The following is a 17785-nucleotide window of genomic DNA, read 5'->3' as shown; positions in this document are numbered from 1 at the left end:
TTTATTATGATTTTATTATTAATAATATTATAATTATTAGATGAGTGGGGTCACAGTACATTTAACTGTGCTGGGTCTAACACCATAGAATGTGTGCACTGTCAGAATGAAACTTTACCATTACAGCTGACAAATGCATTACAAATGGATCTTACTAACTTTTTACCCAGACGAGAACATATCTGGTTATCTTATATCTCTCTCATCAAATTGCATTGTTCCTAAAACCACCAATCAGACAAAACCTCTGGCCTTTAGGTTATGAACAACTATATGCCTATACATTTACACAGTGGTATTGATTTCAAAGGGATGCCTGATGGTGTGTATGTTCCCAGTGTAGTGTTTTTAAGTCTCATTTTTAACTGACACGTGAATGGGGTCTGATACGCATAGCTTATTGCCTCCAACCCTCTCTTGAATGGGTCTCTTAATGTGTCTGCTGCATGTCCCATCAAACATGGATCCCAGATTTTGGCAGAGATGTGAGCAGAGTGGCATGTCTATTTTTAAGCACTTATGGAAAGCTGCCAAGCAGGCATCTAACAGTGCTGACAGAATGTAGGGCTGTTCTGTTATGAACACACAGGATTATCTGGAGTGTGTGCACTGTGAGGGCACAGTTTGCCAACCAAACAATCTCACCTCACAAAGTTCAGGCAACCAATGTTTGTTTGTTTGCATGTGATTTCTGTTTTTTTTTCAGAGAGAGTTAAGGTGTTATCACCTCAAATACACCACTGATGGAGGCAATAAAACAAGATTTAGTGAAACACAAAATAGCCATGTGTTGTATTGTGTTTAAATTGTGATGTCCTGTCAATCATTGTACTGTACAGAAAATCAATGATAAAAGGTTTTTTCTTTCCTGTAGAAAAACCCATTCACTCACATGAGCAGCATACAGACAATAAAGTGAGCATCTTAAATGTCACATACAGTGTCATGTTCATATCGTGTAGAAACACGCTTACAAATAGTGTGACTTCAAAGAGAATGGGTATTTTGTGATTTTCAAGGAGCGCATTGACTCAGACCTTTAAAAACAACCTGTGAAAAACTAAAAGACATCCCCAAAAGAATTACATTCATTGCATTCGTTTACATTGCATTCATTCGTAATGCAAAGGCATCAATTTACACTCCTAGTCCTATACAGCAGATATGTTTCATTGGCAAGGCTTTCACTACCAATGTGGTGCTTCTAGCCAGGCTTTGTAAATGCGATTTCAGGGCTGCCTTGTGCGCTCAGTCTCTTCCAGATGTGGCCTGTATATGAGACGCAGGTTTGGCACACATTGTAGCCTGTTCCTGCTCACGTACAGTATGAGTATGCGCTCATCAGGTGTGTTGAATTTGGTTAGTTTCTCAGAAAAAAATCCACGGAAACCTTACATGTATTTCATTCAATGTGTATTCAATGATGTGTAGTGATCATATAATGCAATAATATGGGATCATTACAAAGATTTTGCTGGTGCACTTTCCCCGTGGCTACCGTTCATATGCCAATGCATCATGAGGTTACAAAACTCACGTTCAGATAGAGGCTTTCGTTTGTCAGGAATGGATATTCTCTTCTCAAGTCATGTTGTATTTCTACGGATTAAAATTTAAGTATAATATTTCGAACAATCAAGTCTGATAATTCTTGTGTGTGTGTGTGTGTGTGTGTGTGTGTGAAGTCCCGTGTGACGCACCGCCCTGCCTCCAGATCCCTCCCTCTCTCCACCTATCACGAATATGACTCAGCCCGCATCTGCGAGTTCATTGAAAAAGCTTCAGAGATCCGTCGCGGGACGCGGTTTCTACAGCTGCTAACAACGTAAGGATTGTTATTTTATGTACTATGTTTTTGAATTTTAACACAGGGGAGAAATACCCTGCATTAATGCTACCTTTACGAGTCTGTAACAGTATGAGAAATAAGGGAACGTGTCGGGCTGAGGGTGCCCGCAGAGACTTTTCGCAGAGGTAGGGACCGCTGAAGCGTTAGGACAGCCACTGCGCTCGCAGGCTACTGATGGCTGCACATATACTAGTTTCAAATATAGTCTCGCTATTGAACACGACGCGTTCATATTTAAATCCTTCTCAAACTTTGGCCTCTCTGTAAAGGGCACATTTGGACTGAAATAAAGTAAAATTGCGACCCTCATAGTACAGTGAACTGGGCAAAGTTACTGTTGTCGCAGTGTCTATGAACACTAGGGTATGCGAGAGAAAATGATCTTACCGACATTCAAGTGGCCTATTTCCAAAACAATAAGGCTTGTCAACCTTGGCTATATATACCATCAGTATCTCGTTTTTCGTTTTAAATATTTACTTCTGACATGTGACAACGTGTAATTATTGAGGACTCCCTGTTAAGGTATGTGTATTGGTGTTCTGGTTGCTAATTAACATACCTCTCTTAAGCATGACTGGCCGAACCCTCGGTGAAACAGTGTCAACAGGGTGTCTGAAATATTTTATTTAAAAAATATTATAAATATGTCATTACCGTTTGAGCAACAAATTAAAGGAGGCTTCACTTACCATTAGTGTTGCTCTGACTTCAAACTTCGATGGAGAAGACGGCTGTTCATAACATTAGTGGTCGTCAAAGAAGAAAATTCTGTTCACATTTGGGTTTTCACTTCAGCGTAAATTTGTATTACAGTCCTACAAAAGGCTCAACTTTACTGTGGTCATGTAGGCTACATTTCGAAAACTGACTCTAAAAATTACCTTTATAAAAAATAATAAAGGGTACTGTGAGCTGAAGAAGTTCTCTGTCTACCTGTGGTAGGTAACGCCAGTTGTAAAGCATGGGTCATCTCGCGCTGGAGGGTAAGAGATGTTCTTCGTGGCGCGTCTCCCGTGGTTTCGCATAACGATCATATTGGGCAGTCATTGACCCAGACCAAACGACCGTACAAATCGACGGTCAGTCGGTCACCTCGGCCTTAGATCAACGTCTTTTTTGGTCACAACATTCGTAAAGCCATACTGTATGGTCACCTAAACTGCATTTTTGGGCGACTCGGAGAAGAAAACTGCCAGATTCCCCATCTGCAACCCCCCTGCTCGCGCTCTGTATTGGCTTTATGTCAAACACCACAATGTTCTCAGCTATTAATAAGTATCGTCAACAAATTGTGATGATTCAAATGGAATTTTTGATGATATACCTACCCGCTGGTTCTTCTGCTGTTTCTTCAAATGTAGGAAACAAAATGTAGATCACATACTAATCACTAAGGGTTACCACTTTGCCACAGTGATATATTCATTTTCTATGGTGTGGTCCAAATTTGTTCATGTGCTGTTGACCACTGATGACTGCAGTCATAGAGCTGTCAATACAGCAAACACAAGTGTTGGAAGCTTCATGGATACCAAAATGAGTGACCTGTGTTATCAGTGTTTCACATTATCAGTTTTTTGATGTTTTAATAATCATCATCATGAAATCTTCACTGGGTGAAAAGTACCTCACATTTGCTATCACACATTATACACTCACTGTATAAATTCCAGTTACATCCTGTATGGTTCAAAATGAATGAATAAATGATTATAAAACTGCCAACAGCTGTAATGATAAAAGTGTTAGCCAAAGATGTTTTGAGGTTGATATTAAATATACACGCAAAACCCTGAAGCACATTGGTTTGCTGTGTTGGTTGAGAGAGAACATGGCCCTTTCGCCATACCCCGAGGGAAATTCATTTTCAGTCTCCTTTCAATCCTCCATGTTTGGGAATGTCACAGTCTGTAATAATGTAGATGGGGAAGCTGGGTAACCTCATAATGTGCGTGTTTTCATGCCTGATTAATGAGCAGCTCTAGCTTGCGGTGGAGCTAATGAAAAATAAGGTTATTGTTTTTTTTTTTTCGGGGTGGTGACATCATCACTTTCCCTCCTTTAAATTTGTGTACCCTCAGCTGGCTGCGGAATGCGGATGGGAAGGTTGCCTCTTAAATTCAGTTTCATGAGTCTTGCTTAAAATTTCATTTCAGCTCCACTGTGAGTTGTCTGTGAGTCAGGCCCAGCAATGTGAACATTGTTAAGTTATTCTTGATATGAGAGTATGCTCTGTTCAACAACTTGCTGTCATCTCACCAATCGTGGGAAGCATTTGGCTTGGGAAAGTCTGGAGTGCAGTCTAATTGAATCACATACAGTGTTTCAGAAACATTAATATATGTTGACCAGGAAGTATGGACCCCCAAGGATATGGTGAGCAGCCCAACATGTGAGTTTATTTTGCACTGGGAAGCATATGCTGTTGTGATGCCAAGACTTCCCGGGATTTCGCTATTTTTTGGTGTGTTTTGAAAGATATATACTTCTGGGACATTTACTTTGGGCCTGTATTGTAGTGCTCGCCCTGTTGAATAAACACTGTTACACGTCTGCTGTTAAACTGCAAGGATGATTTAAAGTTATACTGTACACAAGCTCACCAAGATTCATTGTTTATTATTGACCGCGGGATGTTCCTGAATGCTAAGGTGAGCCAAAACATGTCTTGATTCAGTATAATCTCTGCGTTCACTATCTAGCCAACTTGAATTGTCCTGAGCTACCTCTTACTCTTCCTCCTTGGTGTAGCAGGGTCTGGATTAATGTGAATTCTCAGGGTGCAGTAAATTGCATCCCTTGGCTCCCGCTAGCCATCAGACTTACTTAAGCTTTTGTACCTGCAGACTGTTTTGACGGCACCTGTTTTCCCCTAAGCCTTATTGACAGTAATCTGAAAAAGTCTTGCCTGCAGCTGTGCGCTGCTGATGCTTCACCCGAAATAAGTGGTCTAGTAATACAGAGCGTCACGATTATAAAGCAATCAGCATGTGTTGGTGAAGAAAACAGATGTAGAATTTATCTAGGGCAGATTAATCCTGCCCTACCTTGTACGTTTAAGAGCAGGCCTGCTTTGATTCATGTTAGCAGGTTAAGTACGTACTTGAACTGGATCGAGTACTCTCAACGTACAGTGTGCGCATGGTGTAGCTGTGTTCATTATGATCATTTAACACTTATATACAGAAAGGCAAAAAGTGGAACAAATAGGTATGACTTGGGGAAAAACAAGATTTCTAATGCTTTCTACTGCTGATTTCAGCCCTTGCTCAATGAACCTCTGGGAACCCTGTCTGTAGGACTGGACACTTGACAGTATTGCTTATCCTAAGCAATGTCTACAGGGCTGTTTTTGTGGGACGGTATTGTTGCTCTTAGCCTGTGGTTCACGGGGGGGGGGGGGGGGGGGGGGGCAGGAAGGTGTCAGTGACGTGGCCTCTTCTGTTCTTAAAACGAGACAGGAAGGACATACCTCAGCTTCCTGTTTTTAGGGATCGATTCTTCATTTCAGACCCTCGCCGGTTCCTCTTCTCTCCGCAGCGCCGACATGCCGAACTGGGGAGGTGGCAACAAGTGCGGGGCGTGCCAGGGGACGGTGTACCATGCCGAGGAGGTCCAGTGTGATGGGAAGAGCTTCCACAAGTGCTGCTTTCTCTGCAGTGAGTGTGACAGTTTTCTCCTCTTTGAGGGATGCCATGTGTCAGGGGCTATGCTGCTCTGCAAGGCTGAAGGCCTGCCAGCTGTGAGCTCTATCTAATCACATTAAGTTATTAAATTAATGTTTCAGTTTTCAGTTCCTTTTAATAAAACCAAGGAGTTTTTAACCTTTATGTGAGCCTGTACTCCTACATGGAAATAAAGCAGAGAGGAAAGTCTGCAGGTTGAGTTTTTAAATAAAACAACGAGTCTGCTATAACGTGCACTTGGTTTCATTTCCTGCCAGTATGGACTTTATTGGCAATTCGGCTATGTTACAATATTTCATTTTATTCATGACAAATTGATTTTGACTTTTTTTTATCATTCTAAGGAGGTCATTTCAGGACCCTGGTTCAATACCCATACATTTGTTTAATTTACAGAGGGAGCAAAAGAAACCTCAGAGACTTAAGAGCTGTGTATCTTTGTCCTTTATGGAAATATTCCACCTCATTAGTTAATTAAGGACAGGAGGAGGGTGCTGTCAAAATTGAGGGCACATTTTTAAACGCATTGTTCAAAAGTGAAGATTTTGGTTAGGTCTGGTATTGTCTTTAAGAAAAGCAACCAGGTGTGCTTCACCGAGTTGCACAGAATTTCAGCAATTTCTGCATCCTCATATTTCCTCCTTTGGCCCTGATGAAGTGTCAGCAAAGGCGTTTCGGGCAGAACCGGACGTGATCACGCCGCAGCCCTCTGAGACTGCAGGCGCATGCTTTGGATTAATGCCTAGCTGCTGAAACGTCAAGGCAATCTGGCCCTCATGAAGTGTTTATTTTCGAAGTGCTGTCTGTTTCAATAGCTGCTTTGTTCACTCTGAGCCAAGATAAGTAAATAACAGGAATGAGCTTGTTTCTGTCCCCTGCCATTTTGGTTTTTTTTTTTACATGAATGTTACATGCATTTTGAGGAACGTTGTTCTGTTTTTCTCATTAATAATCCTTTCATTCATTTATGCTTTGGATTGCCTTGTCTGTGCGCTGTTGACATTATGTAGTTTTTGTCATATGATCTCATCATAGTTTTTAGCAGAGGAAGAACTGATGGTGTAGGTTACTTGTTTTGACATGCAAAATGAGATGTGTAATTTGTATTTTAAGCGTACCTGGCAAACAGTCATGAACACATTTTGAGATGTTCTTTCATTGTTGAAAATGCTCTCTTATTTAACAGCAGAGCAGAAACTGTTTACAAGATCGCTGTGGAAAATTTTTATGCTGAAATGTTTATTGTTGTTTTGGAAAGCTTCTATTACTTAATCGAGTTTTGGAATGTGTCTTGCTTATGAGCTGCTCTGAGTCATTCAGGATATGTTTGATGCATCACATAATGTTCTGATAAAGTCCACTTGAGTCTGTTCATCTGATAATGTTATGATTGACCCATTGGAATTGGGTAGCTGGAATTCAACACGCTGTGCTCCGTGCCTGTCCCTGCCTATAGCTCATCTGTGCTCTTTGTGGAATGTGGACAAAAGGTGTAAAAATAAATTGCAACGTAGGCTTGCGTCTGCAAGTTGTGCATTAGTAGACCTTTTGGTGACTTTTGTGCTGTAGAGTACATGGAGTACCATGCAGTAATGTTCTTCAGCGGGAGAACAAAATGATTCTTTATGAAGCGTGTGTCTGTGCCAGTGCTGTCATGTGTCTATGCCAAATGCTTGCTGCCAGATTGTAGTGGTCTTGACTGTGCTGTTTTCGGCTGCAGTGGTCTGTAGGAAGGGACTGGACAGCACCACTTTGGCCATCCATGACAAAGAGATCTACTGCAAGTCCTGCTACGGGAAGAAGTACGGTCCCAAGGGCTACGGTTACGGTCAGGGCGCAGGGACCTTGAACATGGACCGGGGAGAGAGGCTTGGGATCAAACCGGAAGAGTAAGTGTTTTCCATGGAAACCATCCCAAGAACTGACTGCGTGCGACGGGTTCATTTAGATTTAAGGGTTAGGTCACACTAATATCATCTGAAAACGGCTTGTAAAGGGTTTATGCAATCTGACTTTAGTTATTGAACACCCCGTTCCACAATTCCCACATTCAGCAGACATCGCTGGAGTTTACTTTTTGTCCTTTTAGGTATTGCATTTACCAAAAAACAAATCGCATGGTTCAAGTCAGTGCACCAGCTACTTGCTATTGAAAGGAACTGGCGTCCGTAACACCTGCAGGAACCCATTTGTCAGAGGGTGTTTTCCAAAGTATTCCTTAGGTCCCCACTGATCTCTGATCAGCTAGGGATGGAAGGGAAGGGCTGGAATGCCTGTGGAAGGGTCTGGCTCTGATAAACCCTAGAAAGGGTGAGAAAGGAGACGGGTTTGCTTCATTAAGACACAGCAACCTCTCCTCTTAGCATTCCCCAGGTTTTGACCTCTGCATTGCCGAGGTGTAGAGGGGTCAGGGCGCAGGTCTGGACACGTCTCAGTGCTGGCCACAATGGGCCGTGCTCGGCCTGCAGCCGTCTGGACGCAGGCGGGAGCCTCACCCAGGGGCTGTTTACTGGAAGCAGGGGCCAGGAGTCAGATGATTGTAGTTATGAAAGACTCCATTATGTAACATCAGCTCCTGCTCTGCACTGCTGACCCTGATCTCCATGGCACTCCGCACAATGCAGCCCATTCAGTCCCGGGAAGCTTTCCCATCCTCAGGTTCGGCTGCTCCAGGCTCCGGGGGCCACCCGGGGTTGGGGGTGCGGGCCCCTGGGAGAGGTTTTTTCGGGGTCCTGATCTGCCTCCGTACCTTTTCTTCACCCCTCCAGGACTCAGGGCCATCGGCCCACCACCAACCCCAACCCTTCCAGGTTCGCCCAGAAGTTCGGCGGGTCGGAGAAGTGCGCTCGCTGCGGGGAGTCGGTGTATGCTGCTGAGAAGGTCATGGGGGCGGGCAAGGTGAGGAGGGATGTGGGGGGGGTGGAGGGAGGTGGGAACTGCATCAGCCTAGCTCTAATGTGAGCCACCTGGAGTCTCCATTATTGATACAATACAGGGTTATTGTAGTTGGAGTTGCTTGGCCTTGTTCCTTCCATGTTATTAATAAGACAGAAAGAAAGACCTTTTTTTTTCCCTAAGGTTCAGCTTTTCATAAACTTTGGCCTTAGGCGCCAGCCTCTGAGCAGATGGTGTGGAATGCTAGTGCAGGAGAGTCAGGTCAGACATACGCAGTGTCCTCACGGATTCGTACAGATTTTCAACTTATCCGCCAAGTGACATGTTTGAAGCTTGTTTGGAAGGTTGCCCTTTGCAGACCATGAAGGATTTAAATATTTAATGTTGTGCTGTCCGGGAAGTGCGTACACTAGTGTGCATGATTGATAACACATGGTGCTTTGGGAAGGCCACAAAGATCCCCTGCACCTGGATATTTAATGTGAGAGATGGGTTGTGTTGTCATGGGACCTTGATCTTAAAAGCCAAAACTGTCGATGAACAAAGAGCTTTAAACTGATTTAATTAGCTTGATAAGCTGATATAATGCGGCTGTTGCATTATATTATATCATTTTGTCTTGGATGAGCAATCATTCAACTCTTTTCGGACAGGTTCAGAAAGTTTTATAACATGATAATGTGACTCCTTGGCTTTATTCTATTTTTGCAGTGTTTTATACTTTGGTCTTCTTTTACTTCTACTCTGGAAAGCAAAGCAGTCATTTGTCACTGTTGTATCCACACCTGTCCGTGTAAGGCTTTTGATTTCTTTGGTGTGACCTCAAACATCCTCCATCTCTTTGTGCATGTAGCCCTGGCATAAGAACTGCTTCCGGTGCGCCAAGTGTGGGAAGAGTTTGGAGTCCACCACCCAGACAGAGAAGGACGGAGAGATCTACTGTAAAGGTGAGCTTCCCAAACATTACCGAGACAGAAACACGAGGGACAGAGGCACACGCCACGATAAATCTGTGTCTGAGGAGCTGGATCAGAACCGACAAACAAAAGAGCAAAAAATCAGGGACTTCAATCAAATGTTACATTACATTACTGATATTTATCAGACACTCTTATCCAGAGCAACTTAGATAGGTTACAATTTTTTACATGTTACCCATTCCTACAGCTGGATATTTACTGAGGCAATTAAGTAAGTAAAGTACCTTGCCCAAGGGTACAGTAGCAGTACCCCAGCAGGGGGAATCGAACCGGCAACCAGTCAGGCTGCTTAACCACTATGCTACACTGCCGCCCCCGTGATGCATATTAACAGCACGCACATTTCTTCAGTTGCATTGTAAGCGCCCGGGATGTGAGCCCAATCATATTTTTTTCCTGTCCTAGTTATGAGAGATTGACAGCTATGTAGCAACATGTCAAAGGCAATTCTGTTTGAGGTCTTGTGTTTCAAAAAGGCCTCTGCCCCAACACATCCTCACAGAAGTTTTTTTTGCTTGTGTGATGCTGTTAGCGCATGTTAAAGCGCGGGGAGAATCCCCTCGGGGAGCCATCGGGAGGGTTGGCTGACACAAAACCTGGCGCGGACAAGGAGGAATGCTGCATCTCAATTTTCTCAGCTGGATCTAAACGCACACAAACGGTTACACGTGTCCCTCTTGCAGCAGTGCGGTCAAATACATACAGATTCAATTTAACGCCTTTTACTGCAGTTTGGAGGACCCAGCATCTGTGCCAGCTTGTCTAAGCCCTTTGTCTGATTTGGTGTGCTTCTGTTTGCCATCTGTGGCACAGTGATTACTGTAATAGATTCACAGCCTCTTAGGAAGGACAAGTGTAATGCTTTGGAGCAGAAGAAATATCTGGGGAGAGGGAGTAATTTAAGCACTGGTAAATAATAACATCTGCCCAGCAGACATATCGAGGGCCACATTTAAAGCTTAGCATTGCACGTTGATAAACAGTTTTCCTGTTTATCCAGCTACATTTTTAGTGGAGTCTCTGAGGGAAAACACATTTCATGAATGTAGTGCTCTGAATACCCAGGCAAACCCAAGATTCCCAAAGACCCGACAGTTAAATTATTTTCCAGTACTTAATACACTGCTAACTTTAAGACTGCTAACGCTAACTAGACTTGGACCCTTAGCTCGAATGTGAATGCGTGTCTCAGGCTATACCTCTGACTAAATGAAATGCGTGTTTTACTTTTGTTTGCCTTTCCAGCTTGTTATGCTAAGAACTTTGGCCCCAAAGGATTTGGCTACGGTCAAGGGGCGGGTGCCCTCGTCCACGCACAGTGATGAATCATATCTCCAACGCCCATCAGGAACATTGTCGCTTTGTAAATTTCTTTCAGACTGTAGACACCAGTTTTTCTTAACCTAACAGACTTGCTTTATTCCACTAGAATTGGATGGGATGGGATTTACTGTACAAAAATTAGGTTGGCCTTTTGTCTTTTTGTTGTGCAATTAATAAAGATTTTCCAGAACACAGGACTGTGTCAATACTGTTTGTGCTGGGAAAATTACAAGTATGACTCTAGCACCACAGACATCTAAAGTAATGTGTTAGTTTGCCAGTTTTAGTCAGTCCAGTTACGCTTAACAAGTAATTGTGTTGAATTGTGTTGATTGCTTTTCCCTTCTCACACTCCTCTCATTGGTCGAAACACCCTGAATGACACATTTAGACCAATCAGATAAGTATGCGTTGTATGCGATGAGAAAAACAATGGCCACGCCCGGAACACAAGGCTACCAGCCCATCTGTTACATAATAGGCCATGTTTATTTCATTAGTAGTGTACAAAATCCCACAGAATAGATGGAGAATGGAGAGCCATCTTCTCAAAGTAACATTGGTGGGGTTAGTCTGATGTCCATATATATTGTTCAACAAAGGTCCTGGAAGCAAAGGATATGCAAGTACTTGGCACAGGTGGAGACGTGGAGAGGTTTGCACACAGTGAAGCACTGTGACTGGTGTTAACTTTTATTAAAATAAAATAAAAAAAAAAAAACATACACAGACAATAAACAGAGGGGGAATACGGACTAAGTTTAGCAATAATCTTGAGGAAAAACATCTCGGGTTACACGGACCAAGAACGACTTTTTGTTTGCAAAACTTGCATCGTATATATTTCTTTTTAAACATGAGCTATTTTAATGGTTAGCCTTGAATATTTTACATCTTATAAGCAAGATTCTGTTTTGGACACAAAAGGCTTCAACTGCTTCAACCTCACCTAACTCACAAAAGAGGAACGTCCCTCAAGCCACTTCTCTGATTAAATCTCATTTTTAAAAAAGCACAAGGATATTTTCATATTTATACATTTCGTATTGTTGCAGCTTTTATAATTCCATGCCCGGTATGTTTGCATCTGAAGCGGATGTATGTTGCTGATATACGGCAGGAAGAGAGGCACTGTAAAAAAAAAAAAACATGAAACATTTTATATTTTTCCTGTGCTTTTCACACGGGGGCACACTGGGAGGGGAGGGGGTTTACTTTGGAAGAACGATTAAATGTTCTTATTAATCACGTTTCCTGAAAGCACGTCCAAACTGGCACATCTCTGGGATGTGCATTATCATGAATACCTCAACCCAGGGTCTGAAGGACAGGCTGGCACTGTAATACATCACCTCTATGCCTGATGCAGTCTTATTCCACCAGTGCATCACAAAGGCCTGCTCCTTCTCAGGTATTGGATTACAGCATAAAACCAGGTAAGGACAGCAAAAAACATAATTCTTATTTTTGTGTAAATGTCTCTTGCAGCTTGCTTTACAGTTTGTACATCCAGTGGTATCACAAACCCTGAAATTATGACAATAACATAGAAAAAGGAAGGTAAAAAAAAAACACCTTTGTTGAATTTACATTCCCCACCCCACCCCCAAATATGGAACATTCAAATATATTACACCTCTGCAAGCAGCTGATTGATTATTGGCCACTTGCAGACCATGGACAACTTGCACTACCAAAGATACCTACACGATGTGGGGTATAAAAAAGCATGAAAGTGACTTGCAAATACTAAACATTCACAATTTACAGATGCATGGCCCCCCCATCTGCTAAGACAAAGGGTCTGGGCTGCACGGCTGACGGTGAAGTATGACCTAGAACATGGAGACAGCCCGATTTCCAAGCATCACTCATGCAGAGTACTTGCAGGTATATATATGCCTATAGACAGCAGTATCGGACATCACTAAAAGCTACAGTCACACAGTTTTTTTTTTTCTTCTTTTTGGTTGAATGAAATTAAAATGAGCAGCTTTCAACTAGCACTGACAAAAACCACTGACAGAAAAAAGGGGGGCACACTACATAATTTATGTACAGACGCACATTCTTTACACTTGTGTTAATCCTGTCGCTGGTTCTTAAAGAGTCCGCTCGCCTGAAAACTGAAGAAGGAAAAATAAAAAGAGGAAAAGGGGTTGGCGGCGACCACAATTTTTCACATTTCCATGACATGGAGCCTGGGGCCTCTTTCTCTCACTGTAAACATGGAAGTATTCCTCGAAAATCAGCCCCTTCCTTCGGTGACAACGAGACAAAAACCAACATCATCAGTGCAACGTCGTATGAAAAACATGCAAACAAAAAAACAGACAAAAAAAAATAATAAAACAGTCGCATGGAATGAACCATTCTTGTAAACGATCATATTTAACCATTCCATAAATTTCCCCCATTCGTGATGGCTTTTGCTGTTGTAAGACACACATGTAGTCATGGCTACTTTCTAAAATATATATTAAGTTATACACATGTACATACATATGCACGTTTTGTTATCCATTACAGCTCTGTATGCACCCTGTCAAGTTAGTTTAGGAGGGACATAGCTAAAGGCTCTGACAATAAAACTTACATTTCTTTAAACCTAAACAGCTGATGGTACCTAATTTTTATCTACAAATATCTTTAAAAATAAATATACAGACATGATTTTTTCATTGTATACGATATGATTAGAACACATTTCAAACCCCCACTTTCATAAATGAGCTCTACAATCCTCCATCTCTACACTTTTTCATAAATAACCTATTTGTATTTTGTCACATTATCAATATACCAAGGTAATGGTAACATTTTTCAGCACAGACATTTCAGTACAATCCCTCCGGGTCACACTCTGGTGACCTGCACTAAATCTGAATTCCAAAACGGTAAAAAGCGACCTCTGCCAACCACAGAAGGAGCACCTTCCAAATCTCCTGATCCTGGACAGGGGGTCTCTCTTTACAATACTGACACCCCCTTAATATCAATCCTTGAGGGGGACCAGGGACTTTATGGAACAGTTAAGTTTCAAGCTCATATATGAAAACCCAGAAAACATTGAAAAAGCTTAATAAATGGAGAACAAAATTAAACGAAACGATCAATAAAAAACAAAAGCAAAAAGGAAAAAAAACCGAAGAGATGGAAATTTCACATATTGTGATGTGTAACTCCCATTTAGAGAATGAATAAATCCCTTTTTAGAGCCCTCCTCGTCTGTCTCCTTCCCCTCACAGCTGGCAGCTGCACACTGTCCACGCGAGACGGAAACGGGGGGAGGAGTCACGGTGGGTGGGGGGGGGGGGGGGGCTCCAGTGTTCCGGTGATGCTTATTGGTTGGTTGGTTTCGTCGTCGTGTCCTGTTACCGCATGCTCGTCCCAGCTGACTTCAGTCCCAGTGAAGGAGGTAAGTAATCCAGGCAGGCGCTTCCGAGAACGGCCTCATTCCGATGGGATTCCGGAACCCTGGGGCGGCTTGCTACACCAGCTGGTAGCCCGACCCGGACGTCTGGTCGTACTCTATTGTGTACTGAGTGGTCCAGTCTACGATCACCGGCCGGAACAGGCCGCAGCAGCGGTACTCAAAGAAGTCTATGAGGTTTCGTATGCACCCATGGCTGGAGAGAAGGAGGGAGAGAGAAAGAAACGGGATCTTAGAAACCACCAGTGAAATCCCCATGCCTTGTTGAATTCACTTTACTGAATTTCCCCTCTTCTGGTTTGGTGAGTTTGTTTCTAGCCCTGTCAGAGGATTCTAGGGCTGGGTTTTTCAGCCCATGTTGCGAATGGCTATGTTGCCTGCAGGCTATGTTCCAAACCCCACTCTCCACCACCAGGGTCAACCAACCACTGTCTTCACATTCCCAGCAATGAGTGCTGATGGTTTAGGAGGTGAGAAACCCATACTCCAGCAGGGCCACACAAGCAGCTGCTTGGATGGCAACACAGTCAGCATCCAGTCTACACTGGAACCAGTAGGTGGGTTGGCTCACTGTTTTAAATCTTGGTTTAAATCTTGTGTTGAGGTACCACGAAAACCGGCATACCCCAGAGCCCTCTAGGAACATGGGCTCCCTACCCCTGTTATTAAAGAGAGCAGGACATAGCCAGCATGTCAGACACCGGTATCCCACAATCCCCATCACGGTTTCAGGAGAAACCTGAAAGACCGCACCCCTGACACACCACAGTCACATCTCAGGAAAATGCGGGTGCATACTCACTTGAAGGGGCTCTCGATGGACGTGGTTGTGACTTTAAAGTGCTTGTATCTCCTGGCGTTCATCCTCTCGTTGGTGGTAATGCCCAGGCAGGCGATCTGAGTGTGATAAGAGATGAAACAAAGGGAGATCGTCAGTTGGGGAGCCTCAGAAAAGATGTTAAATAGATGCCTGCGTGTTCGCATGTTCCGCCTGCAGTCTTAAAATACCTTAACACAGCTTGTTAACCACGGGCTGCTGCCAGCCGCAATGCAAAGGAAATCTAGTAAATAGTTCTGATGCCTTTCTAGGGTACTGCAAACAAGCATTCAAATGGGCAATTCAGTCTCAGTCAATAGGAATTAAAAGTACAGATGAATTCAATGGGTAAAGCACACAAGTCACAAATTTACAAAGTATTTTGACCTGACAAAACAGCTTTAAACTGGCTTCGAAAGGGGAAGTGATATCAAACTGAGCGATATCAAAACGGTGCCTTGTGTCATGTTTTTTCCTCTCTTACACTGTGGAGAAGTGACCTGTGGACATATGATCTATGGAGGCTCTACCAACTACAGCAGTTCATACTGTATATTAGCTGCTGCTTTTGTGAGATAGTAGAATAAGGAAGAGGTGCTGGAGAAACACTAAGGTACATCATCCACTTCTCTTATTCACTTCCCCTCTGAGGATCACCGGAGAACTGACCGCTACGCATACACGAGTCTGTCACTCATCTCTGTGACAATGCAGGAGCGCAAGCGGGGACGGCCGGTTGGCGCGGACGCTCGGCCGCACCTGGCGACGGGAGCTCACCTGGTACATCTGGCACATGATGAGCACGGCCACCCACATGAAGTGGAAGACGCTGTTGAGGAGCATCCAGAACACCCAGGGCGAGCAGGTGGCGATCTGCGTCACGTAGGTCCAGAAGCCGTCCTTGGAGTAGGTGGTGGCGCAGTGGACCCTCCAGTCTGCGAGGTGGGGAGTGGGAGATGGGGTGGGGGTGGGGGGGTCCAGACAAAGGGACACTTATCAGAGACTGATCTTCAGGCAGTCTTCAGGTAATTTTAAAGCCTGGCCTGATACTATGGGGGGCGACAGTGGCTCAGGAGATAGAGAAGTCGACTGGGGATTGGAAGGTCCCTGGTTCGAATCTGGCTCATCCTGGCAGAGTGTCGAAGTGTCCTTGAGCAAGACACTGAACCCTCAACAGCTCCCAGTGGCCAGTTGGTAAGCCTGTATAGCAGCCTCTGCCACTGGTAGGTAGATGTGAGGCATATAACTGTAAAGTGCTTTGAGTACTCAAATGAGTAGAAAAGCGCTATATAAATGCAGTCCATTTACCATTTACTATCACGCACAGTAATGTACTAGCCTCCCTAATGGCTGAAAATAAAGCCAGAGATTTTTTTTCTCTCAGATAAATGCCTCCAGTTAGGAACAATAAGAGTATTTTACTTTGCATTCTCTACTCAAGATTCTAAAACTGGAGCTGAACATTGATCCTCCACCCGCCACCCAAGTTAAAAAATGTTGACCTAGACCTGCTTTTTATAAGGCTGCTGGTTCCGCGCTGAGACAGGATAAATCTAATTTAAATAAAACCCAATTTAAAAAATCCATACTCAATTATGTGATTACATTGTGGCCCCAAACAACCTTAAAAACAGCTGACAGTAAACCTGCTGAACTATAGAGGGAGTACAATGTGACTGTGATAAGTCACTGCAACAAACTCACAACAAACACTCAAGCGGTAAAAATTTATCCGAAAATATACTGAGGCAGCAGGAGAATGAATGCCTGGCAGTAGCCTTGCCTTAAGCAGTTTGATACTGCTAGGAAGGCACCGCATGCTGGAGAACGTGGGCACAGTAACACGACACGTCAGCACAGTAACACAACCTATCAGCTCTTAAACACGCCACATCAGCATCAGTAACAAACTTCAGCATCAGTAACGCAACTCATCAACACATCAGCTCAGTACCACACCGCACCGGGGCTGACTGTGTGACTCCCACTTACAGCAGATGCAGCCGTAGATCATCCAGCAGATCATGCAGAGCAGGAAGAAGAGATATCCCATGAAGTAGCGGTGATTCCCACTTCCTGAATGCAGGTACACAAAGGGGGGGAGAAAAAGGATTAGTCACATCTCCTTATCTGACCCTCTCCACCCCCTCCCTGGTTCCTTGGGCCTGGCTCCCCTCCAAGCAAGCACGGAGTGGGGACAGATGGAGGGTTTGATCAGAGCAGAGCAGCTGCCAGGCTCCTTGTAGTGAAGGGCGAGAGCAGTCACCCCACCCGGCCTCGAACCCGGGTCTACGGGGTACCAAACATGAGCCAGGCTCGTTGGTATGGCAGTCAGAGCGCATACTCAACCGTAGTGACGGCACTCCGTCACACTCCTCCACACTCCGCTTCAGTCCTGCATGGCCTGCTTCTGTGAGCAGGTGTGGTGCTGCCATCGGCTGTCGAGTCGTCATTGACTGATACAGCGAAACAACCTCGGGCAACATGTTTACAAGCTGTGAGGAAGAAGGGTTAAACCTTTACAATACTTGGCTGAATTTTAGTGTACACTTGCAGTATGCAAAATGCAATTTTTACTGACTTTGAGGGGAATATGCAGAGAATGCCAGGGTGTGGTCTCCTCAATTGTTGTTGATGTTACCTGTGCATTCAGGTAAAGTAAAAGAATAGATTTGGGTTTCTAGCTGGAATCACATGGTATGAATAATTTCTGTGACTAGCAGATACACATTACATTACTAAAATAACAGCTGGTCTTTCAGGGGTTTGTTTGAGGTCTTGTGTCAGTGAACATTTATC

General features: G+C 43.8%; 2 protein-coding genes across 2 annotated transcripts in view; one reads left to right on the top strand and one right to left on the bottom strand.

The window, feature by feature from the left end:
* Positions 1 to 1760: 1760 nt before the first annotated feature.
* On the top strand, positions 1761 to 10930 carry LOC118772002 (cysteine and glycine-rich protein 2-like). The gene is made up of 6 exons (XM_036520222.1): positions 1761 to 1825; positions 5393 to 5511; positions 7259 to 7427; positions 8307 to 8436; positions 9287 to 9380; positions 10659 to 10930. Exons 2-6 carry the CDS (start codon positions 5400 to 5402, stop codon positions 10733 to 10735), a joined length of 582 nt encoding a protein of 193 aa, XP_036376115.1. The 5' UTR covers positions 1761 to 1825; positions 5393 to 5399; the 3' UTR covers positions 10736 to 10930.
* Positions 10931 to 14046: 3116 nt separating this feature from the next.
* LOC118771895 (palmitoyltransferase ZDHHC17) overlaps positions 14047 to 17785 on the bottom strand; it is a 31927-nt gene continuing 28188 nt past the window's right edge. Inside the window, exons 14-17 of the mRNA XM_036520040.1 lie at positions 16979 to 17062; positions 15764 to 15921; positions 14972 to 15066; positions 14047 to 14365 (exon numbers count right to left, since the gene is read on the bottom strand). Coding sequence (XP_036375933.1) covers positions 14227 to 14365; positions 14972 to 15066; positions 15764 to 15921; positions 16979 to 17062 — 476 coding nt within the window. The 3' untranslated portion in view covers positions 14047 to 14226. The remainder of the gene's footprint in view (positions 14366 to 14971; positions 15067 to 15763; positions 15922 to 16978; positions 17063 to 17785) is intronic.

This window comes from Megalops cyprinoides, chromosome 25 (assembly GCF_013368585.1).
Source record: "Megalops cyprinoides isolate fMegCyp1 chromosome 25, fMegCyp1.pri, whole genome shotgun sequence".
NCBI classification, from domain to species: domain Eukaryota; kingdom Metazoa; phylum Chordata; class Actinopteri; order Elopiformes; family Megalopidae; genus Megalops; species Megalops cyprinoides.
The sequence above is the reverse complement of the archived record's forward strand: the minus strand, read 5'-3'. Positions and strand labels throughout refer to the sequence as shown.

Bases quoted from the DNA above. Each gene is read 5' to 3' on its own strand.
- LOC118772002 (XM_036520222.1), top strand. From the start codon at position 5,400: ATGCCGAACTGGGGAGGTGGCAACAAGTGCGGGGCGTGCCAGGGGACG. The intron at 5,512-7,258 runs GTGAGTGTGACA...TTTCGGCTGCAG, and splicing joins CAAGTGCTGCTTTCTCTGCA to TGGTCTGTAGGAAGGGACTG. The intron at 9,381-10,658 runs GTGAGCTTCCCA...TTGCCTTTCCAG, and splicing joins CGGAGAGATCTACTGTAAAG to CTTGTTATGCTAAGAACTTT.